Genomic DNA, 25,992 nt, shown 5'->3' with positions numbered 1-25,992 from the left:
GACTTTTCGAACCCTCTAAGCAGAATACCCTCTTTGAATGAGTGTAGGGGAATTGTGGGTAAAATGAACAGGGTGGTGTTTTACAGCATTTAGGGTATGTTTGCATATTTTTACGATTGGGCTCTATGCAACAAGATAAATCATTGGGCTTCTGCTGATATTGGACTTAAAAATTAACTAAACCACTTTAAAATGACGAAAATATCAAAAATCATGCAAACAATATGGTCAGATGTAAAACTGTTTCAGACTGTTTAAGAAATTAGAAATACACTAACGATTAACTGCCATTTCAATTTCAGCACAATATCCAAACAAGTTTCTTCTAGCTCTTATAGTAAACATGCTATTGAAGCAAATAATGCCAATTTTGTAGATGTGTGTTGTAAAAGTTAAAAAATAGGGCTCTGTAAACTAGATGATTTAAATTTGAAGTTGCACAAAGTGGTCAAAAAAATAGCATAGAAGAAAAGAAAAAAAACCTCACTGATAAAATGTCTTGTTTCCAAACACAATAAAAATTGCTGTATCGATAATAAAAGATATTTCTCGATAAGTAAGAGTAATTTTTACTGGAATATTTGATCAAGAACCACCATTACGGGCCTTCTCAGTACAATTATTTTTTTTGTTTCAAATTTCTCAACAACACCAGTAGCAACAAACGTTAAGCAAACGAATGTCTTAATTACTGCTTACTGCATTCGTTTTTATGGTATGACAAGCTTTGCCATCTGAAGGATCGAATGAGCTGAAAAAATAAATTTCTTTAGATTAAATGCATTCAGGAAAGCTACGAAACTGTGTGGTAGTGCTTTATGTTCCGTAGAAAACCTTAAAATATAAGAATCTTGATCTCCGAAAAAATGTTGTGGAAATGCCTTCATCGATTTCTCCCAAATTTTGATCAAGGCATTGCTTAGACAACTTGTTGAGAAAGCGAATTTGATAAACATTTAGATAATGTTTGGTATTTAGTGATTAATAACACGGTCCGACAAATTTTTTGCCCAGCTCTAAATTTCACCTTTTCTGATTGCTCCCGACTAGAAACTCATAAATCCGTAGTTTTGACCCTCCCCCTCCTGGGAGAGGGGAGGGGCATTGATTTGAAATTTTGAAAAATCGAAAAATTTCGAGGTTTTTCGATCGCCATTTCGGCTAAATGCACGATATCAAAAAAGGAAAAGGTTGACCACGGAGCTTTAGGGGTTGTGCAACTACCAACAAAATTTCACGAAGATCCATCAAGCCATTCTCGAGAAACGGTGTTTTTACGAAATGATGTTTTAAAGATTTCTTATATTGCACGCAAAGAATCCAACTACTATATGGCACAATTGTTGATTTAACCATGTCGTTTGGCATCATAGTGTCTTCGAGGAAGCTTTTCACTACAATAACGTGCTTCTTTTAACCTGTTGGTAAAAATGATCAATCCCCCTAAAAGTGAGATAGAAAATTTACTTTTTGAATTTTTCAAGATACAAGGTTGATGACTTCACAAGAGTTGTAGAAAATGCTGTTCTGAATAACTTTGTCGAAGACGCCAAATTCGTAGCTCCGTTAGCTTTCAAGACACGTTAGGTTTTTATTACCGGCGGTCTCTTGAAAGTGTTTATTCCTCAATAACTTTTTTCACTTTTGATTCCCCAATTCTATTCTTACAGTCTCTAATAGGTCAATCATTTTGACTTTCTGAAGGAGACAATTACTTGTACTTTTGCATTTGTATGAGGTAATTTGCTTACATTTGCCTATAAAGTAGTGCGGGGCAAAAGTTCGCACCTAACAGTCTCCACAAAATAACTATTAAGCGGAAAGACAATAATTTCGCTTTTCATTGCTTAACAATGCCCTATCATGTAACCTTCAAAAACTAGCACTAGATTTTATCGAGATCTTTCTGTAGCTCTAGTAATAAAACCTTTAATGCAAGTACTTCAATGCGAACATTTGCCCCATACTTGCGGAAAAAGTTCGCACATGATAAAAGATAGTTTAATGGTACAAAGTCCATTTATTTCAAGTTAATTCATGTTTATCCTTTCACTATAGCCACGAAATGTGTTTATTTCTATTTATAGCATTACATCCCAACAGGGATTCGGCTTGGTTCTCAGTTTTTGTATACAATGTATTTAATGAATACTTCCAAATACTATAATATAATAGTTGTTACCCAGACAACCAGTCATCGTATAAGATGTTGCATTAAGGTGATAAAGTGGGTCTCCATTTAGGCACATGTAAAATGTACGCATATCGCCTCCATTTTAACATCTTATACAACATCTTATACGATGACTGGTTGACTGGGTAATAACCCTAGTGTGGCCAACATGGTCCTGGCTAGCTTTTTCGACTTCAATTTTCAATTTTTTGATGGTTAATCTAAAAACACGTGAATATATACTAGAGAGCTTGACCAAATATCAAAGCAAAGAGGTGCGGGAAAAGAGGTATTCTAAACATAATGCCCTACATACCATACCCATTGACACATGGGCCGGGACGAACAGCTAGACTTTCCTTCCAAAGTAAGACGTGATAAGAAATTTTTGTCTCACCGACTGAGGTGAGAGGTAACCAACCATGCTCACCACTACACGCGACGGCCAAATTATAATTTTTTGATTTATGCAATAATGTAGAAGTTCTTCAAATTTTTAATGCCTTTTTAATATTGGAGGTCTAAGTTTATATTAAGATCAAATTATCAACTTGTTTTTTTTTTATATAAAGCAATGAATGTCCACAAATCTCTGAATACTTTTATTTTACTTGTAATATCATACATTTGTGTTTAAGACTAAAATCTCGTATCCTTTTATTTTTTCGTAATTATGGCCGTTTTTATATGAAAATACCATATTTTCAAAATTTACTTAATCACCTTAAACAAAAAAAATCATTTTTGAGTTTCTTCGTCATTAAAAAATGAAAATTAGAAATTTTGAACAATACTTATAAATTGAAAATCAACTTGAACCATCATAAGATAAGAAGTGCCAAAAAGAAAAAGCCATTTCTAGAAGAAACCCAAGGATTACTTTCTTAAATTGGATTATTAAAAACTCTCTAATTTTACATAATATTGACAACATAGCTAAATCTAATAGTTTAGATGTAAAGCTTTTAGTTAAGCCATAGATACGGCACTGGACCATTGTGTAGTGGTTCATTGTTCCATGGTGGAACCCGATTTAATCCACCTATGGTGCACAGAACCCTTCTTACACTTATTAAAATTATTGTTGTATTATTTGTATTTAACATATTTGTTTTGTGGAATTGACCAAAAGTTCTAGAAAATATTGTGGATTTGGCATCTAGTTGATTGGTTTCCAAAATAGCATCATGGACCATGGACTAAACTACCAGAAATGCCAGACACTTCCTAGAGTCTTGTATGGAATGTTTAAAAAATAGCTTACATATTCTGGAATTTTGTATCTTTTATTAACTGCTAAAAGATCTTGAATCGATTAACAAATGGGTAAGAAAATCAGCGAGATACACTTTGTCTAAATCAGTCAATTAAATTAGCTCCGAAGTACTTGGTATTCATGGTTATGGTGTAAAAACGACAAAAATGATATATCTACTAAGTTAATCAGTTTTGGCATTAGCTAGTTATTTTGGCTGTCTGGTTCTTCAAAGCTTTCATTTAACATATTGTTAGTTTCCATAAAATTCCTGTGCATTTGTAATTTGTTAATTATAATTTTGTTGAAAACAATAACCTGCTAGTATACACTTTGTATGAGGTCAGCATCATTTATTGAAAAACAATTTCCCATAGACTGGTCAAAAGCAAATGCACGATAACAAGTGAATATAATAAAAAAAAGAATTTATTGAAATACTCTTCGTAAGATATCTCAGTAATCAAATGTCGAATCGAAATAAAATTTCAGGGCCTTATACAAGCATATTGTGGCTTTCATTTGGTGCTTAGAGAACCCAAATCGGTTGACAGGCGGCTGAGATATTTATTATGGTACCCTTACCCTTAGTCAAACATCTCTCAAAAAGTTAACCTGTATTACTCCCAAGTACTTTTTGAAAGATATTTCGGTAACCAAATGTCCAATCCTAATGAAATTGTATAGGGCTCTACTAGAATGTTGCAGCTTTTATTTGGTGCCAGGATAACCGAAATCGGTTGACAGACGGCTAAGATATTTATTATGATACTTTTGGTCAAAAATCTCAAAAGGTTTAGTTGTATAAATCTGAAGTACTCTTCGAAAGATATCTCTGTAACCAAATGTCCAATCGAAATAAAATTTCTGGGCGATCTACTAGGATGCTGTAGCTTTCATTTGGTGCCAAGAGAACCCAAATCGATTGACAAACGGTCGAAATATTTATTATGATACACTTGGTCAAAAATCTTTAAAAGTTTAGAAGTATGACTCATAAGTACTCTTCGAGAGATATCTCGGTAACCAAACGTCCAATCGAAACAAAAATCAATAGCGTTCTACTAGGATGTAGTAGCTTTCATTTGCTTCCAAGAGAACTCAAATCGGTTGACAGACGGCTGAGAAACGTGCGTGACTTTTTTTTGTAACGCACATACACACACACATACACACATACACATACACACACACACACACACACACACACACACACACACACACACACACACACACACACACACACACACACACACACACACACACACACACACACACACACACACACACACACACACACACACACACACACACACACACACACACACACACACACACACACACACACACACACACACACACACACACACACAGACATTTGCTCAGTTCGTCGAGCTGAGTTCATTGGTATATGAGACTCGGCCCTCCGGGCCTCGGATCGAAAGTCGGTTTTTCGAGCGATATTTATACCCTTCTTATGGGTGTAAGAAGGGTAAAAAGAAGAAGAATGTGGATTAATGCACGTGTTCAATCGATTGACTTTTGTGCGGAGCCGTGTTATCTAGGTGGCAATGATAACAAGTACATTCTGTGTAAATATGGCACCGTCCAAACGCCAAATAAGTGAACTTGTGCAAAAGTTCAGCTATTTCATAGGAAACCACGTGGACGTTATATTTGATGGGTTTGTCGTTCTTTGGAAAATATTGGATCATATTTTATATTTATGTTGACATAACAGTTATTAATTTTAACCCTTAGGTAAGGGAACATTTTTGTACTTTATAGCTAATGGCTAGGATTGTTTAGCATATCTGAAAATAATTTATAATGTCTTCTGAAGCGTATTTCTTTTTTTATCATCTAAAAATTTATGTTTTCGCAACCTCTCAGCCCAACAAACATTTTTGCTCTACAAACCACTTTTAAGTGAACTTTGGCTTAAGAAACTGTTATTCCTTGTGTTATTCAGCTAGCATTGTTTCTTAGGAGATGTAATTGTTTCTTTTGTATTAAATAGCGACTATTTACATGTTACAAAATTTTCCCCAACCATTCTATCATCGTAAAATAGTTTTGCGGAATTGAACACTAGCATTATTTTACCAAAAGTAATACGAAAAATGAAATTTTCCTGAAGAATATTTAAAAACCAATACATTTCAACAGTAATCACAAAATCTCAAAATGTTTTTGACTCAAACTAAGTTCTCATTGTTTGGCTCATTCATTGGCTTTAAGCAAAAATATAGTAGTGTACGGATGTTAAAAAAATAGAAAAAAGAGAAATTCATAAAATCGAATTAAAAAGTATTTTCAAGCAAATCACGTTTAAGTCGATTTAAAAAGACGAATAATGATGTTGAGATCCAAATAAAAAAACACATTCCGTTGCTATAGTGAAAGGATAAACATGAATTAACTTGAAATAAATGGACTTTGTACCATTAAACTATCTTTTATCATGTGCGAACTTTTTCCGCAAGTATGGGGCAAATGTTCGCATTGAAGTACTTGCATTAAAGGTTTTATTACTAGAGCTACAGAAAGATCTCGATAAAATCTAGTGCTAGTTTTTGAAGGTTACATGATAGGGCATTGTTAAGCAATGAAAAGCGAAATTATTGTCTTTCCGCTTAATAGTTATTTTGTGGAGACTGTTAGGTGCGAACTTTTGCCCCGCACTACTTTATAGGCAAATGTAAGCAAATTACCTCATACAAATGCAAAAGTACAAGTAATTGTCTCCTTCAGAAAGTCAAAATGATTGACCTATTAGAGACTGTAAGAATAGAATTGGGGAATCAAAAGTGAAAAAAGTTATTGAGGAATAAACACTTTCAAGAGACCGCCGGTAATAAAAACCTAACGTGTCTTGAAAGCTAACGGAGCTACGAATTTGGCGTCTTCGACAAAGTTATTCAGAACAGCATTTTCTACAACTCTTGTGAAGTCATCAACCTTGTATCTTGAAAAATTCAAAAAGTAAATTTTCTATCTCACTTTTAGGGGGATTGATCATTTTTACCAACAGGTTAAAAGAAGCACGTTATTGTAGTGAAAAGCTTCCTCGAAGACACTATGATGCCAAACGACATGGTTAAATCAACAATTGTGCCATATAGTAGTTGGATTCTTTGCGTGCAATATAAGAAATCTTTAAAACATCATTTCGTAAAAACACCGTTTCTCGAGAATGGCTTGATGGATCTTCGTGAAATTTTGTTGGTAGTTGCACAACCCCTAAAGCTCCGTGGTCAACCTTTTCCTTTTTTGATATCGTGCATTTAGCCGAAATGGCGATCGAAAAACCTCGAAATTTTTCGATTTTTCAAAATTTCAAATCAATGCCCCTCCCCTCTCCCAGGAGGGGGAGGGTCAAAACTTCGGATTTATTAGTTTCTAGTCGGGAGCAATCAGAAAAGGTGAAATTTAGAGCTGGGCAGAGAAAAAGTTGATTTTTTGTCGGACCGTGTAATGTTGAAATCATTAAAAAACACCCTTGTGCAAGTGAAAATTTGAAAAATTAAGTTATTAGTTAGAGAACTCGACTGTTCTTTAAAATATCAAGACAATTGAAAGGAAATATAAAAATATGGAGTACAATATGCTATACTTTGAAAGAAGTTGGTAAAAATCATTAGAACAGTTCATTTAATTAAATAACCCGTAACGTGGGTAGATCACCTTGGAATGGTGCGTTACGGTGTAAGATCTACCATTTCAAGTTTTGATCTTGCTATTTTCCAGCCTGGTTTATTTAAATGCAGGAACATTTCAGGATCAAGATTTGGTATACTTTTTTACACTATTTATTTATTATTTTTTTATTCTATTTATTTTTCACTGCTAATATACCGCTTGTTTCAGAGGGATGGAGGTAAATTTAGACTATAAATAAATAACAATTTACAAAAATATAACAGTGGAGAACGTATCACAATTTAATACTTTTTTTCTATTTCAGATTTACAAGCAGGCAATCAGCGATCAAAACGGCGAAGTATCTCTTGCTTTAGAAAGGTCAAGATTACCGTACGATACAGTGACAAGTAGACCACGTTTTCCGCGTCGATTTATTCGTACCGAGTTCCATAATTTCGATTTCTTTTTCGAACATTTACGATAATGTATTTCTGTTCATCACACTTTCAACTTATATTACGCGTTGCGAACATTCACGGATAATAAATATGTACAACGGTTATATTATCCGCAATCTTATTAACACGGGAACGCGAAAAAAAAAATACAAGAACATAGATGAAACTCAAAAGCAACGATTCTAGTTGTTAAGTTGTCCAGTTTTCTCGTAAAGCTACGGCGCGGGTTTCGGTTTTTCAGCATTGGCAGTAACACTAAACGGAATTACATACAATTTATTTTCTGACTGAGAAACGATAAGCTTTAAACGTGCGTTATTACGAGTTGATCCGACATAAGCGTGGTTTAAAAAATATTCATACCCGGTATATAATTAAATTTAATACACAAACATACAATAAAATTATTGTATTCTTCCGACAGCCGGCTGGCGGAAGACTAAATCATATCAAGGGTTGCATAGCTCACATCACTTACCAATGTGAATCCAGATCTATGTAACTTTCTATCCCTTCCCCTCCCACTAACAAACGTCCTTCCTGTGACAACCGTGGGGATGCGGAGGTACACACGGTCTCTAGTAGCAACGGATGTCACACCAACATTCCTTCCCTTCCCTGATGACCGTAAGGACGTGCCCGGCGCCGGCACTGACAATATAAAGTTTTGAACTTTCAAAATTGCACATTGAGGATGGAAAGCTACACCCAGGCCCCATCTATTTGATTCCCTGTGCAATGTTGACTGTTCTGGTCAGTAACGGAGTAGCAACTACGAATTGTACGGTCATCTCATGCTCATGCTCATGCTTAGAACAGTTCATTTAATTTAATAAACAAAGTGTATTTATAATTTCTGAAACAGTCTATAATTAAGGTCAATTCGTCCATTCAAATTTCTACATGTGTGATACCATATTCCAATAATTTACTCTTAAAAGAAAATATTTAGTGAAAAAAAATAGGCATTGTTTTTTTTTTTTTATTTTTTTTTTGTTTGTTCAAACTCGGTATACTGACATCTAGAACGTATATCGTTACATAATTTGAATAAAAAGTTAAGAAAACATACTTTGCTTCAACAAAATAAGATTGTTATTGGAAAATCCGCCTGTTTTAGTACATTTTTTTTTTTCAAATAATTATTTCAGTACATTGCAAACTTTATATGAGAACTTTCAAAATCGTGGCACATATAATTTACATCAAATTTACTGACATGCAGTTGAATATATCGAAATTACACGTTTAAATTAACTTTTAAATATGTGTTCATTTTACCCCCATCGATTGTACATTTTACCCTCGCTGTTTTTCGCTACTTGGTTTTCTTGCATTTTTTACAATCGACAAAAATTAAAGAAAATTGAAGTTTTGAGCATTTTTTTTCTTCTAGAATGTTTAGAACATAGTACCATCTACGATATTACATGGTAAAAAAGAAAGATTTTAACTTTTTTCCATTGAAAACGGCGCCAAACGCTTAGGGTGTACATTTTACCCCCATTTCCCCTAATCAGTTTCGTACCTTTTAATTCTGCCCTAATTGCTTATCCTTTGACAGATATGTGTATTCCAACTTCCACTTGTAATCTTCCTCAGTGTCAGTTATCCAGTCATAACTGACACTGAGGAATCCAGTGGATAACTAACACTGAGGAAGATTACAAGTGGTAGTTGAAATATGCGTATCTGTTAAAGGATAAGCAATTAGGGCGGAATTAAAAGGTACGATACTGATTACACTCATTCGAAGTAAACTCTGATGCTGTTGCATGTCGTTGCCGGTGCGCATGGAAATGTATGGAGAAAACGTGGCTTAATTTTCAAAACTGCAGATAACTTTTGATAGAAAAAAAAGACATCGCTATTTTTTTGATATGTTATGCATAAATGTCTCAGCTTTCAATTGATGCAAATTTTTTTTTAAATCGGTGGTTGCCATCATGGCGAAAAATATATTTGGTTCAAAAAACCAAGATAGCGGCCAAAATCAATATGGCCAACCCAACTTTTTATAATAGCATAGTAGCTCTAACTTTCCTCGTTTCAACAACAATTCGTTTTGAGGTGGTTTTTGGAGAAACTTTCGAGTTATAACGGTTTACATGAGCCACCATTTGACCAAAATCGAGGGGTCTGTACAAATTGTTGTGGCTCTAACTAACGGGGGGTCCATCAATTTAAGTAACCAAATGCATTTTCCTTACTTTTTTAGCGAGGACTTTCAGAAAATCGGCAACTTAAACATTATTGAAGACAATGTGAAAATAGTAGGCCGGTCTCAGCGAAAGTTACCCTAGTCAAGTTTTATTGCAGTTTGATCAATATGAATCAATATGAATCCATTGAGTATGATTATTTGCATTCTTCGTAGTATAAGTGTATTTTAAATTAATCAGATATCGATGGTCTCACTTGATTTCTTGGAATGTCTAAGGTGTATTGATTTATTTAGTCAGTCCATGTTGTGCTGTGGCGGCCTTGTATACCGCACATTTTGGATGACGGAAAGTTTTGAGCGTAATTTGACCATCACCAGGCAATGGTTGGAGTCCTTGTTAGCACCACGATAGGTGCTGTCGTCGAGACATTGCCCTGCAAAACAATGACTTTTAATACATTTCCCAAAAATATTCTGATGTGCAGGAATAATTTCTACCAAATATTTGTAACTGGAACTAAACTGACACTATATATAAAAAGTGTGAGAATTAAATCATATTTTTCCTAGTTTTGTTTGTAGGGTGTGAACAAAGATTAGTGACATCCCCCTTGGGTGTCCTTCCCCTAGCAAGCATCGGTGACAGCAAGCGTCATAACGAGGTGGGCAGTGTAATGCTAACTCATTGAGGAGTGGAAGTTTGGCGGAGCAAGTCGCCTGCATCGGGAGGTCCCGTGTCATGCCAAATGATTCTACTGTAGTTTGCTAAGATGGCTGGCAACGGATTGTTCCGGTGAGTTACGCAATATTTAAATTTTTAAAGTGCTATTCTCACGATATTGAGCTCCTTTAGGATTAACAGAAAGAATCGGTACTATTCGAGGAGCAGTTAACAGTTTAGAGTTAACTGCTCTTCTTATGACACAGCTTCCGATTTTGTCTCATGAACTGTATACAATTTTACTAAATTTATGAGCTTAAATTCTAATCATAGTAAAATATACATATGACAAAAGAACAATATATGATAAAACAAGGTATCTTTTTTAAATGTTCTTGCTTCACATCAACTCTTACGCCTTTAAGCCTGGCACAATAGCAGACAAAATCTTTGATTAAATTTCAACCTTTTTTTCACAGTAAGGGTAATTTTAATGCTTCGGCAGATTACTGACAAGATGTATGATAAATGATTTCCAGTGCTGTCATGGTAAAACCAGAGCTAGTTAGTCAAGGTTTCCCAATATCAGCGCTTCTTCCAACAGTTCCTTTTGAAAAAATCCATGGAACAACTTGGGCGCCCATTAAAAACACCACCCCTGGCGAAGACAGGCGCGTTTTCTTTTTTTTTTGGGTAGTTTTTTTAATGTTTTATTAACAAATTTTGAACAACAGGTAGGTTTTAATGAAAATACGTCTAAGATGAACTTTTATATGTATAGAATTGATTTACGCTTGCCTTTTTCTTAACTGGTTGAAGGAATCAGAGTTATAAGATGAACTATACAATGCCTGCCGCACTATCAAAGTTACCCACATTATCAAAGATACCCCGTTTTACGGTACTAATTATCAAAGTTATAACAGTTTCTGTAAAACGGTATTTCCTTCTAAGAGGCTTGCCGTGACTATGATTACGATCCAATGGCTCAATTGATAGCGCAAACCCATAATAAAAACATAACTAGAGGACCTTGTGGTGTCCTTGAACGTTCGGAATCACAAAAAAAGGTTTTATTTTGCAAACGGGAACAAGTTTTCTTAAAAAGGCACTTTTTAGTTTAAAAATGAATTAAAAAAAAATATAACACTGGTATGGTTTTTTATACGAAAAATATTGATCGTTAGAGGACCCGATACATAAATATTGAACACCAAAAAAAAAATGGTTGAAATCGGATGAGAACTGATTCCGCAATCGTAGTCACCGGCCACCGCATCGATGTTTTTTTTTGGAATACACGATTCCGAGATAATCGCGTTTAATGTTTCAAATACACACTACGCGCCCATAAGGGCTGTATCGCTGTATCTTTGCTTCTACTGCTTGGATCTCTATGAAAACTTGACAGAGCATTCTTAAGGTGATACGGGACGCCGTGTTAATTTTCATATCTTTCCTCTCTTTCTAACAATTTGCCTCGCGATTTTGAAGATGGTAATATCTATTTTTATCGCACAGAAGAGGCTAAAAGACAATCAGCATGTGCACTGCAAGTGAGCATACAAAATGATAAGTTTTTGTTGAATAATATGAAGAGCGATTCCAAGCAACAGCATCAAAATTAAGGAAAATTTTTAATTCATGATTTTCTATTGAACTGAAACTTTGCACAGTTTTTCAGTTCCATCTAAATCGCCATTTTTCGATATCAAATTTTTATTTAGAGCCACGACTAACTTTTCAAAAGGGTGTATGTGAAAATGGTTCAAAAATATTCAAAAATATGCACAGCAAAAACGGATTGTTCGATTGTTATGAATTTTTCAGCAAAGTTAGATAGCTAAATGGTGATTTCTAAGAAAATATACACTGTGAAAAAAAATATATTTTATCATTGAAAAACATCATTTTTGTCACAAAAACTCAAATATCTCTAAACCCTATCTTTTTACCAACTTGAATTTTTTAGGGAAAACGGTCCATTGTATTAGCAATCTACCATAAAAATTTGGTGATGGTAAACTAATAAACAAAAAAGTTATAACATTTCAAAAATTTCACAATTTTTACATTTAGTAAAAAAAATTTTTCTGTGTAAATTATTTCGGCCGGGAATCGCGATTTGATGCTGATTTTATTGTTCAGCAAAGTTAGATAACTAAATGGCGATTCCTAAGAAAATATACACTGTGAAAAAAATCTTTTTTAACATTAAAAAATATCATTTTTGTCACAAAAACTCAAATATCTCAAAACCCTATCTTTTTACCAACGTAATTTTTTAGAGAAAACGGTCCATTGTATTAGCAATCTACCATGAAAATAAACAAAAAATTATGACAATTCAAACATTTCACAATTTTCACATTTAGTAATAATTTTTTTTAGTGTAAATTATTTCGGCCGGAAATTGAAGTTTGATGCTGATTTTATTGTTAATGGCCTTGCGTGAGTAAAACAAGTTGTTTTTATTATATATTATATATACATATAATATACTATGTACCGTAATATTCCGATTCTATCACGCCCTCCGCGCATTAGTCGTTTATTCATTAATTTGCTGTTACATTTGAGGACAAGTGTTTTCCCTCTTCTTCAAGATGAATGTTGAAAGCGTGTTTTGCAACGTTAAAAATATTGAAATGGGTATAGATGTTGAAGAATATTACAGGGCATTTTTGAAAAGGGGCGTAATTAAATTGTTTAAACAGATGTCGCTGATGGCAATTTCTCAGTTGTTGTCGTTTTCGAACTTCCTGCGCCCTGCTTTACCGATGATATACAGATGGCTCGTTTGTCAAATTTTAGACGGCAGGACGTGCAAATGCGTAATTTTGTACACAATGTGGACATTAGTATGGTACACGCTTGTATGGAAAAAATAAATCCTCGCTCCAGTCGACTTTTTAGATCCCACTTAGGTCCCATATGAACTGTACAAAATTTCAGCGCAATCGGTGAAACTATAATTTAGCGCAAGCGGTTCAAAGTTTTCATAGGATTTACTATGGGAAAAGTTACACTTTCAGATAAAAAATCTCAGAGGCCGTCCCTTGTCTCCTTAATTCAAATCGATCAATGTTTCTTGTAGAAAAATCAATTATGAAACTTTCCTTCGAAGACCGCAAAACAGTTGGATGCTTGTGGAAAAAGTTATTGATTTATTACCGATTAGTGACCCAACGAACGGCTTTTTATTTTGTTTTATCAGCAGCACTGCTGCTGCCGTTGTTGCATGGGGTGGCGGGAGGCATCACCACCCCCAGAAACAGCAGCAGCCAAGGCAGCAGCTACAGTGCTGCTAATAAAACAAAACAAAAAGCCGTTCATTGGATCACTAATCGATAATAAATCAATAACTTTTTCCACAAGCATCCAATTGTTTTGTGGTCTTCGAAGGAAAGTTTCATAATTGATTTTTCTACAAGAAACATTGATCGATTTGAATTAAGGAGACAAAGGACGCCCTCTGGGATTTTTTATCTGAAAGTGTAACTTTTCCCATAGTAAATTCTATGAAAACTTTGAACCGCTTGCGCTAAATTATAGTTTCACCGATTGCGCTGAAATTTTGCACAGTTCATATGGGACTTAAATGGGATCTAAAAAGTCGACTGGAGCGAGGATTTGATATTTGCCCCATACTAGTGGACATTTGGGCATAACCAGTCTCTTTCAGTTTATCTATGGTGCTTTCGGTGAGATTTCATAACTCTTTTGAACATTTTTTTTCATCAAACGGTCTACAAGAGAGCGTTGAGTTGAAGACCTTTGAGAAAGCGACTGTTCATCTTGTTCGTTAGATTATAATAAACAAAATCACTTATTAATTTTAACTTACTTGGTGGCTGAAGAAAAAAAAAATACTATACAATTTTTAATATTCATAGCGGTAGTATTTTTTTGTTTTTTTCGTGAGCATTGTCAGGTATGTATACAGACAAACAAACGTAACACTGGCGAAATTTTCATTGACCACGCCTTCAACGATCATTTTGAATCTTGGTTGTGGCTTTCATAACAAGAAGAGCGCCCATCGTTTTTCTTTGCGTTTGACGTTTCACACTAGCGCCTTCTGATGACGATATTGCACAACGCAGTGTTTCGTGAAACATTTCCACCAGGTGGTGATAGTGTGAACTGGGCGATGAATTTTCACTAAAATTGTTCTAGGCGTTTCGTCTGTTTGTCTGTGGTATGTACCTCTTATGCATTTGTTGTTGTTGAAGTTACTCGCATTCTTCCGATCATAAAGTCTGTTCTCTACACACTTAATTTTGATTACCGAGTTCGGTAATTTTTTGACGAGATTAAAACTGCTGAGCACCGAACTCGTTCAGCAAAAATGCATTGTTTACCTTTTCCATACGATTTTGATAGTTGTTTTACTGAGCCTCAGTAAAATCGATTACCGAAACTACCGAGATCGTACTGCTGTTATAATCTCGTCAAAAAAGTACCGAACAGGCAATTCAGAAATAAGTATGTAAGAGGGATTTTTTTTGCGGATAAACTAGACGTATACGCGTATAAAAAACTTTTATTATACAGCTTTTGTCTTAAAAATAAATTCAATTCCATTTTTCTTATAATCAACAGCTTTTCAACACTATCAAGGGATTTTTTCACCAGTCACGTACAATAAAAAGTATGACAATCTCAATATTTTTGATCACAACACTGGATCGCGTCTAAGTTTCAAATAGATACTATAGTAATTACGAATAATCAAACTAAAGTATCATGAAAACAACTTGTTTAATTCAGGCGGTAGCCTTTACAATAAAATCAGCATCAAAATATAATTCTCGAAATAATTTACACAGAAAAAAAAATTTTTTTGTTACTAAATGTAAAAATTGTGAAATGTTTGAAATGTCATAACTTTTTTGTTTATCAGTTTACCATCACAAAAATTTTATGGTAGATAGCTGATATAATGGGCCATTTCCCCTAAAAAATTGAAGTTGGTAAAAAGATAGGGTTTTGAGATATTTGAGTTTTTGTGACAAATATCATATTTTTTAAAAGTAGAAAAAGAAATTTTTTACAGTGTATATTTTCTAAGGAATCATCATTTAGTTATCTAACTTTGCTGAAAAATTTATAACAATCGAACAATCCGTTTTTGCTGTATAGCTTTTAGAATATTTTAGAACTATTTTCGCATACACCCTTTTGAAAAGTTAGTCGTCAGTGAATATGAAGGTTTAATATCAAAAAATGGCGATTTATATGAAATTGAAAAACTGTGCAAAGTTTCAGATATTTTTGAAATGGTCGCTCAGGATCGACTGACATGACTCCGTGGAATTCCTCTGAAGTAGAATCTGAAAATACCATCTTAGTAGCAACAGAGCAATGGCGGATATTTCCTCGATCGTCCCGTTCGCCTTTAAGAACCCATTACTTACTTACCGGTCAGGCTAAGGGCGGGGTGGCCTCTGCTGTACATAGTAGCCGCATCCATTCCACTCGGTCCATGGCTGTTTGTCTCCAGTTCCGCACTCTGCCTAGGGTCCGCAGATCGTCCTCCACTTGGTCGACCAACCTAGCTCGCTGCGCTCCACGTCTTCTTGTTCCGGTCGGATGACTCTCGAGAACCATTTAAATCGGGTTGTTATCCGACATCCTGATGACGTGACCCGCCCACCGTAGCCTCCCGAATTTCGCGGATTGGACGATGGTTGGTTCTCGCAACAGCTGATGCAGCTCGTGGTTCATTCGCCTTCTCCAAGTCCCGCCGTAGATGGTACGCAACACCTTCCGAAAACTCCAAGGGCGCGTTGGTCCTCTGCACGTAGGGTCCATGTTTCGTGCCCATAGAGGACGACCGGTCTAATCAACGTTTTGTAGATGGTTAACTTTGTGTTACGGCGAACTTTATTCGATCTTAGAGTTCTACGGAGTCCAAAGTAGGCACGATTTCCTGCCACAATGCGCTTCTGAATTTCTCTGCTGGTGTCGTTGTCGGCGGTCACCAGTGAACCCAAGTACACGAATTCTTCAACCGCCTCGATTTTATCACCGTCGATATAAATTCGGGGTGGCGGGCGCGGTGATTCCTCCCTGGAGCCCTTTGCCACCATGTACTTTGTTTTCGACACATTAATGACTAATCCGATTCGCCTGGCTTCACTCTTTAGTCGGATGTACGTTTCCGCCATCGTCTCAAATTTACGAGCAATAATATCAATATCATCGGCGAAACCAAGCAGCTGAACGGACTTCGTGAAAATCGTCCCACTCGTGTTTATCCCCGCTCTTCTTATTACACCCAACAAAGCAATATTGAACAGCAAGCACGAAAGACCATCACCTTGCCGTAACCCTCTGCGAGATTCGAAGGGACTCGAGAGTGTCTCTGATACTCGAACTACACACATCACTCGATCCATCGTCGCCTTGATCAATCATATCAGTTTATCTGGCAATCCGTATTCGTGCATAATCTGTCATAGCTATTCTCGATCGATTGTATCATACGCCGATTTGAAATCGATGAACAAGTGATGTGTGGGCACGTTGTATTCGCGGCATTTCTGCAACACCTGGAGGATGGCGAACATCTGGTCCGTTGTAGCGCGTTCGCCCATGAATCCAGCCTAATATTGCCCCACGAACTCTCTTGCAATCGGTGATAGACGGCGGCATAAAATTTGAGAGAGTACCTTGTAGGCAGCGCTCAGTAGTGTGATCGCCAGTGTTGGTAAAAACTCAAATTCTCAAATCTCATGGTTGAGCTGTTTCACGCGCGATTCTTGACTCGCCAAACTCACCACCGAAAAAATCATGCATGAGTTACCTCATGATATCACTCATTGCTGTTTTTCTTGCTGTTCTTATTCTTTAGATCGATGTTTTTAGGATTATATGATAGAACAAAAGCAAATCTAGCGTACAATAACTTTGAATGCTGTTCAAATTGAATTGGATTCCTTTTATAAGCGAACGAGATTTCGGCGCTTGACTCGTGAGAGCGAGATTTTGCATGAAAATCTCGCGCGTGAGAAAAAGATTCAGAAACGCGCGCGAGTTTGCTCACGCAGGAGCGGTTCATGAGTGTGGTTTGAGTGTGATTTTACCAACACTGGTGATCGCGCGGTAGTTCCCGCAATCCAACCTGTCGCCCTTTTTGTAGGGGGTCATCCATTAAGTACGTCACGGTCCTAGGGGGAGGGGGGGTTTGTGAAAGTGTGACAAGCAATGTATTAAGTATAGGAAAAACCCGTACGAAGGGGGGAGGGGGGGTCGAAAATTCCCAATTTTAGCGTGACGTACTTAATGGATGCTCCCTAGATGGGACACACGATACCTTCCATCCATTCCTCCGGTAATACTTCCTCCTCCCAAATTTTGGTAATGACCCAGTGTAGTGCTCTCACCAGTGCTTCTCTTTTAGAAGCTCGCTTGGTAGTTGATCTGCTCCAGCGGCTTTGTTGTTTTTCAACCGGCCAACCTCCTCCTCAATCTCTTGAAGGTCAGGGGCCGGAAGTCTTTCGTCCTGTGCACATACTCCTAGATCTGTTACCACGCCACCTTCGGTACTTGCAACGTCACCATTGAGGTGCTCATCGTAATGCTGCCACCACCTCTCGACCACCTCACGCTCGCTCGCTTTAAGAACCCATACTTTAGGAATAAAAAAAGAATCATTTTTTTTTCAACATGCATTACCTTTTAAATATTATTTCACCGCTTAATAATAATATAAAAGTTAATTACTTATGCTATGATTATTTCCAACAAGTCTTGAAATAACGAATAAGTAAATAGTCTCGAAAAATGGCTCAAAGACCGGAACTCGATTTTTGGTTTAAAGGATGAAAAATGTCGTAGTCTACACTTTCCCACACACTTTCATTTCATTGAATCAATTTTACAAACAAACAAATAAGCGTTATTACCTTTTTGTCATATATCAGGGCAGACTCGTAGCATGGTCCCATGGCGCCCTTGGCAAGCGTCTAAATTGGCGCCCCCCGACAATTGGACATTGTAAATTTGCAAAAAAAAAAAATTACTTGTTCATTTTTTTTTTTCAAAGTTTTTAACAAGTCGGATTTAAGTGTTTCGAAGAAACAAATTCTCCCGACTTTTTTTTCAGGGTACGTTTAATTGGTGTATTTCTTTGCGAATTTCAATGGGATTCGCCTAAAATGTTTATAAAAATTATTTCTCTTATATTGCTGGGATACCAATGATAATCCTACGGAAAACTGAAAAATACGCTGAAATATGAACAATTTCGTATAAAAACGAGCTGTACCGAGTATACCAACGAACACATTTTGCATTTCAAGAATCTTACTAAGGCCAGCACAGTAATTAGAAATAACATTTCAGATTTCTGTAATGCACACATTTCTTCAGAACACAAATGATTCACACATTTCTTGAAGAAATCTGACAGTAGGGTCTTGTACCATTTGGGCAGGTGTACCTATTTTGGGCACTTGCTGCTATAACTAAGTTAATTTTTAACCGATTGATTTGAATTTTTGTACAGAGTTAGATACTGTACGTCCCTAACTCTATACAAAAATTCAAATCAGTCGGTTTGAAATTGACTTAGTTATAGCGGCAAGTGCCCAAAATAGGTACACCTGCCCAAATAGTACAAGACCCTATATCCTATTTTTTTCTTACCTGCATTTAAAATTCAATTTAATTTCGATTTCAAAAATACTTTATTGAGTTTCAGGGATTTTCAGGAATCCACAAACGGTTTTACAAATTGGTTTTACCAGGATTTTCTGATAACTTTACCAGAGATCTTTTCTAAAGTTTAATCAATACTTTTCCTAGAAGTTCTATAAGAATAATATTTTCGGTAATCATTAGATGAATCAACATGGAGTAGTATCAGGAGGGATTTCTTGAGAAATCTAAATATTCATACTAAAATGAAATTATTCAAAAATCTCTGGAGGAATTCCTGCAGAAATATCTGGATGAATACCGGATAAAAATTCGGGAGACATTTCTGCAAGAATGACCAATCTAATTAATTGAGTATTTTTTGCAGAAAAACCAGGAGCAGCTCATGATGAAATGCATGCAGGAATTCCTGAAAGAATTTGTGGAGAACCGCTGGGCGAATTTCTGAAAGAATACTTGAAAGAATTTTTGAAGGAATTCCTGGAAAAGTTTCATAAGGTATTCTCTGACGAATTTTCTAAAAAAAAAACCTAAAACCTTTTATGAAGAAATCCCTGGAGGAATTTCTGCAGGAACCCATGGCAAGCTTTCAAAAGAAACCTTTCGGAGATAATTTGGATGAATTGAATGGAAGATGATCCAACGAATTTTTCTGAAGCCATTCCCAATTTATGATTTTCTGGAGGAATCCATGTGGTTTTTCAGAGCAAGTCTAGCAGAAATTTATTGTGCAATCTGATATTTTAAGAGATGTGAGAGATTCCTTCTTTCTTAAGGAATCTAGGGAAGACTTTCTGAAAGAAAATTTGGTCATTTTTCTGAAACAAGCTGTAAAATATTTTTATTAAAAAAATCGCTGGAAGAATTTCTTAAGGAATTTTCAAAGGCATTTCTGAAGGAATTCGTGGCAGGATTTCTTGAGAAATGTCTGAACGATTTTCTACAGGAGGAATTGCTGAAGAATCTAAATAACCTTTAAAGATATTTGACAGGAATTTCTATAAAAATTTTTGAAGGAAACTCTGAAAGATTTCCAAGGAAAATCATTGAAGAGTTTTCAGGATAAACTTAAGAAAAAAAAATCAGAAATCAGTGGAGGTAGTTCTGAAGGTATTCTTGAAGAAAATTTCCATATTTATCCCTGAAAGTTTTTTTTTTTTTGAAAGAATACCTGCAGAAATTTCCAAAGGAAACTATGGAAATATCGTGAGGATATGGTTTTGATTGATTTGTTTGTATTAAAGAAACTTTCAGCCCTTGGCTGGTTCGTCTCTGTCGAGAGGAATCCTTTCTGAATAAATTCCAAGATAGGTTTCTGAAAGCTTTCCTGGAGGAATTTCTAAAGGAGTCCTTTGGGAAATTTCGTGAGCAATCTCCAGAAAGAGCTTTGATTTGATTTTTCCGAATGAGTTTTCGTTAAAATTTCTGGAGGAACTCTTTGAGAATATTTCAAAGAAATTCCTAAAGGTTTTGTAATATTTTCTGAAAGAAACCCAGTAATAAATTCCGAAGAAATACTAGGTGAAATTTATTAGGTAATTTCTGGAACAGTTATTTGTTTTTGAGAAATTAAAAAAAAATACGGCTTGAATGTTTCTGCTAGAATTTCAAGAGTTTAAATTCAAAGAAACATGTAATGTCAAATATTAAAAATAAAATAATAGACAATTTCCCAGCAAACATCATGGTAAACATTCAAAATCATCTAGGGAAATCTGATTTTTTGAGAATTCAGAAGAATGTAAAAACGACATTTGCGCGTCGCAAAACAACAGGATCTTTCTAACCTAGCTTGTCGTCAGCGTACATTGCCGGGATTCTTCCTCCAAGACAAACAACACGCTGTAAGCACAAAACAAAACAATTCGATCACTCTAGCGCTGCTGGATTTTTTCTTGTCGCACTTTCACACTCTTTCCCGTCAATAATTTCCCATGCACAGTTTTCCGCAGGCATGCTCCAGCAGGAGCTACGTCCCCGAAAACTATTTATCACACCGAACTTCCACTTTTCACATATGGGTTTTGTGTTTCCGTCACTTGCATGCACATTGAAGGGTGATTCCTCCCAGCAAAAATGTAGGTTCCGTTTCCTCAAATAAGCGAAAAACTGGCAGGAATTCGCCAATGTGGAGTTTGGTATTTCAGTGGGATGGAATCACCCCTCATGTGCGGCACACACAACTTACCCAGGCTGACGTCGGTTCGCAAGTGGCAAGAGTGAACGCGGTTGGGTGACGCCTGGAGTTGTTGCTACGCAAGCAGGGACGCTAACATTGTCTGCTTGACAGTTTGCATCACATTCAAATGCGCTATATCGCCTGCTGTGATCATTCTCTTTATCACAGCTTTATTCAGTACATCTTATATCTCACAACATGATCAATTTTGGATGCTGTAAGTAATGAAAGCTTGATAACTTTCAAGAAAACAATATCATAAACATGTTTCCTTCTAGCCTTGAGCTTTTTCGGCGCCCCTTTAAGGCTGACGCCCTTGGCAGGGGCCAACTTGGCCAACCGCACGCTACGGCTCTGTATCAGGGTTACATCATGGAGGACCTTCAACATCAAATTAGGCGTCTTAAGCATTTCTGATGTACCGTCGTTGGGGGTGAGAATGGGTCAAAAAGATACTCAAAGATTGTTTGTTGAATAACAAATGCAGTTAAAGTCGGAAGTCTATGGGAAATTATTTTTCAATAAATAATGCTGAACTCATACAAAGTGTGTACTAGCAGGTTATTGTTTTCAACAAATTACAAATACACAGGAATTCTATGAAAACTAACAATATGTTAAATGAAAGCTTTGAATTTATATATTGTGGGAAAAAAGCAAGAACCGGACAGCCAAAATAACTAGCTAATGTTCAAACTGATTAACTTAGTAGTCATGTTTGTCCTTTCTACATCATAATCATGAATACCAAGTACTTCGGAGCTAATTTAATCGACTGATTAAGAGATATAAGACAAAGTGTATCTCGTTGATTTTCTTACCCATTTGTTAATCGATTCAAGATCTTTTGGCAGTTAACAAAAGATACAATATTCCAGAATAAGTAGGCTTTTTTTTTCAAACATTCCATACAAGTTTCTAGGAGGTGTCTGGCATTTCTGGTAGTTTAGTCCATGGTCCATGATGCTATTTTGGAAACCATTCCACTAGATGCCAAATCCACAATATTTTCTAGAACTTTTAATCAATTACACAAAATAAATATGTTAAATACAAATAATACAACAATAATGTTATTAAGTGTAAGAAGGGGTCTGTTCACCATAGGTGGATTAAATCGGTTTTTTTTTTATAACAAAACATTATAATATACTCTTTGAGAGTTTTCATAGAATCAGTAAAACTCAAGGTGTTCAAACCCTTAACGAAAATAAAAGACAATGAGGAAAAATTAATCTTTGGAGTTACGCCGTACGAGAGCAAGAATTGTTCTATATTCAAAAGTTATTCGGATTTGAAAAACGAATATCATCAAGAGATAAAGCTGCTTGGAATAATTTATTAAAATGACTCGCTGTTTTGTCCAATCTTATTACATAGGTATATCACTGATTCAACACACGCTTGATCATCATCCTAGATCGTTTCAACGAGTAATCATCACCTCTGAACGGATTCCACGTCATGCCTTTTCCATGGAATTTTGTGTGATCAACTTTTCCCAACAAGTACTGACCATTTAAGTTGCTAAAACATAAAGAAACAATTAAAACAAGCAATCCTAATATCTTGGTGAAGAATCTCACCTGTAATGTCCTTTTTTGTACCACCACGCTCCAGTCCAATCAACAGCGCCATTATTTCCCTGCACATCGTTATTCATATCCATGGTGGAGAACTTCGATCCCTTGTGGTAGCTCAAACCATCACCTGCCGTTCCGCTGTACTCGCCCAGCTTCGTAACGGCGAACGATTCCTGCTCGTTTCCCACAGCGAAGTGTGAATACTTTGCCACCACCGTAAAATTGTTGAAGTCTTCGAGTAGCACGTGCAATTCATATGGCGCCGAATAGGTCAAAGCGTGTATTTTGTCAAGACCGAGCCAGAATTCGCCATACAAATTCCCAAAGCCGTTTTTGTATTCTTTCCAACCACGGTAGAAATCCACCGAACCGTTGAATCGATTCTGTATGACTATCCACCCGCCGGATTCGTACTCCTGATCGCAGAACACCGGAAATGGTTCGCCAAAACCAAGATCAGGAAGAAGTTTTTCAATGCGAGAAGCATTCCTCGGCGCAACATCACAACTGTCGAAAAGTTTTTGCTCGGCTGGAATTGTGCGAACTGTGGTCGGTTCACTTCTTACCGGCTGTGCTTGCTTCTGCCGGTGACCTTCCACTAAAAGTGACTCAATAATCGATGCGCTACCAGTTAGCGCTTGCAATTGACCGTGCGAATGATTTTGGAATAGTTTAATGTCCTCTCTAACAGCACCGATGTCTTTCTGCACGGTGTGCACCGACTGGCTTATGTTATCGACCAACTTCAAAATTTTATCAAGCTTCGATTCCAACGAGGAAAACTGCTCTCGCGATGCAACTTCCACGCGGGTGATTCTGTAATAGCGAGACACTGATGTACACTGAACGTCTATATACAAAGTCCGTTTTCTTACTTGGTGTCCAATATCTCCAGCTTTGCGACCAGCTTCTGATAGTCCAAACCGGGTTCCGTTTCGCCGCTGCCCAACGTTGGACCCAGCGCGCACGCAATTCCCTCGAAGCAGTAAATCACGGCGAACAGAAGTGTCCATAAGCGACCGCAAGGGGCCATGTTTACGATTGAAGATCACGAACGGCACTGTACGCGATGGCTAAGCTGAAGACGAGCTGAACCAGTTCCCCAATACGTACGTACAACGAACCCTCTGCCTCTGGTTGTTGGGAACGAGCACCTTAGGATTGTGTCAACAACACCTAGCATGCTACAATCAGTTAGTGCACGGTCGGTCGCGGTGGTGGCGGCGATTCGGTGGTTGAACATGACGACGACGACGATGCGATGAGGTGAATCAATTAGTGGCTCTCTGTTGTGGTTTACGATTGAATGAACGAAATCGAAAGTATCCTCGCACTTAAATTACTTTTTTTATTCTTCTTAAAGTAAACCTGGGACGATTTTCGGCTTGGCAGTCGTAAATGCAATCAAACGATCAGATATTCTCCTTCATCCGACGTTTCGATGTTTATTACATCTTCTTCAGGGAATTAGAAGTGTTAATCGCTTTCGTTCTGAAAACACTAGTGTTGTTAGAAGCGCAAACCGAATTCTGCGAATATTATTAGTGTTCTTGAAGTGAATCCCAACGTTTTTTAAAATATTCTTTTAGGCGGATTATGCTTTAACAAAGCTTTTCAGAACGAAAGCGATTAACACTTCTAATTCCCTGAAGAAGATGCAATAAACATCGAAACGTCGGATGAAGCCGAAAATCATCCCAGGTTTCCAAATTCCTCAGTCGATAGCTACCTCCAAATATCTTAAAGTTAACTTACTTTCACGCATTGAAAATTAAATTCTAGGATGAAATCTACGATAATACGTGGAGATTATAAGAATATAAGTTTGAGGAATTTGAGGAACAAACAGTTCATTAAAAATGTCCTATTCCTATAGTGTTTAGCTGACATGCTCTGCGTTGTTGATCCTCTTTTTGCAGTAGCGTGTTTTTTTTTAATACAACACAATCAAAGTATGTAAAGTACGGGTTCCCAACTAGTGGTCCGTGGACACTCCATGGAAGGGAGGGGGGGTGGTTCTGGTTTGATGTTACCAATTTTTAATTTTGTAACTTTGTTTTGCATTTTTTTTCTGTATCGGTAATCAGGTAATACGTGATGGGTACAACAGTAATTCCCATAATGGGCGGAAATCGGGTTGAAGGGAGGCGGAAATACCGCAATGATTTTTTTTAGTAAAGTCGGAACCTGCTCGTTGAGCCACAACCTCCACCCAACCAACGAATTCGATTCACTAGTTGGGTGAAGTGACAGCAGCACAAGGGGCGTGCGCATTGTTTTTTTAAAATCATGTTCAGGCTGGAAGTAAAAAGTAAAATTTTTCAATTTGTTTCACATTTAGAGCAAAACTGATACGTTTTGCAAGATACATATGGCCATATATGTATCTTGCAAAACGTATCAGTTTTGCTCTAAATGTGAAACAAATTGAAAAATTTTACGCAAGAAATAATTATTTATACCATTTTTAGTCGGTGAAGTGAAAATATAGATGTTTATGAAACCACCCGGACCAAAGTGCAAGCACAAAACGCTTTCAATGATTGACAAAATAAAGATTGCCGATGTTTTGCATTTGTTACGAAGTAATTGTAAATATTGTTTTTTTTTTAAGAAATGTGAAATAGAAATTCTTCTCGTTTATCAGTAAAGTTTAAGAATCCAAATACTTATGAACTCGCCCCTCTGAATTACAGATTGGTTGTCATTTTCAGTTTGACATTGAATTATGACATCCAGGTGCTTTGTTGGAACGAAACAAACTGAAAAATATTCACTCAATGTAGACACAAAAAAAGTTTTTGTTAGAAAAACTTTTTTCCTTAAATATGTCACAGCAACATTGTTCGGAGAAAATGTAGGTAATTAAAATACCTTTCTCCAGAAAAAAAAATCAACGATTTAAAAACATAGGGTTTTTTGCAATATTGGTTTTAATTTTTAAAACCTTTTTTTCAGTGTAGAAAGTAGTTTTATATTTTTTGATATTTTTCTAAAAAACTTCATGGAATGTCACGATACTCCGCCATACAACACTTTTTTGTAACTCTTGTCATTTTTGAGTTACATCGATTTTAAAAAAATCAATGAAAAAAAATTAGGTCCTATTCAAAAGTTACTCTTGAAAAATTTCGAAAAACAAAGTATGCAAAGTTGCTTAGAAACACGTATTGTTTATGTCCACCAAGTTTCATTCGATTCTGAGAG

General features: G+C 36.3%; 2 protein-coding genes across 2 annotated transcripts in view; one reads left to right on the top strand and one right to left on the bottom strand.

Moving 5' to 3' along the window:
* Positions 1-25,992, top strand: part of LOC109430237 (T-box transcription factor TBX6) — a 436,935-nt gene that overhangs the window by 333,279 nt on the left and 77,664 nt on the right. The window lies entirely within an intron of this gene.
* LOC109403760 (microfibril-associated glycoprotein 4-like) lies at positions 22,522-23,995 on the bottom strand. The gene is made up of 3 exons (XM_019676631.3): positions 23,661-23,995; positions 22,789-23,601; positions 22,522-22,729 (listed from the first exon to the last, which is right to left on the bottom strand). The coding sequence occupies exons 1-3, from the start codon at positions 23,816-23,818 to the stop codon at positions 22,588-22,590; spliced, it is 1,113 nt and encodes a 370-aa protein (XP_019532176.3). The 5' UTR covers positions 23,819-23,995; the 3' UTR covers positions 22,522-22,587.

The sequence above is a fragment of the Aedes albopictus genome, chromosome 2 (genome assembly GCF_035046485.1).
Source record: "Aedes albopictus strain Foshan chromosome 2, AalbF5, whole genome shotgun sequence".
In the NCBI taxonomy this organism is placed as follows: Eukaryota; Metazoa; Arthropoda; class Insecta; order Diptera; family Culicidae; genus Aedes; species Aedes albopictus.
The sequence above is the reverse complement of the archived record's forward strand: the minus strand, read 5'-3'. Positions and strand labels throughout refer to the sequence as shown.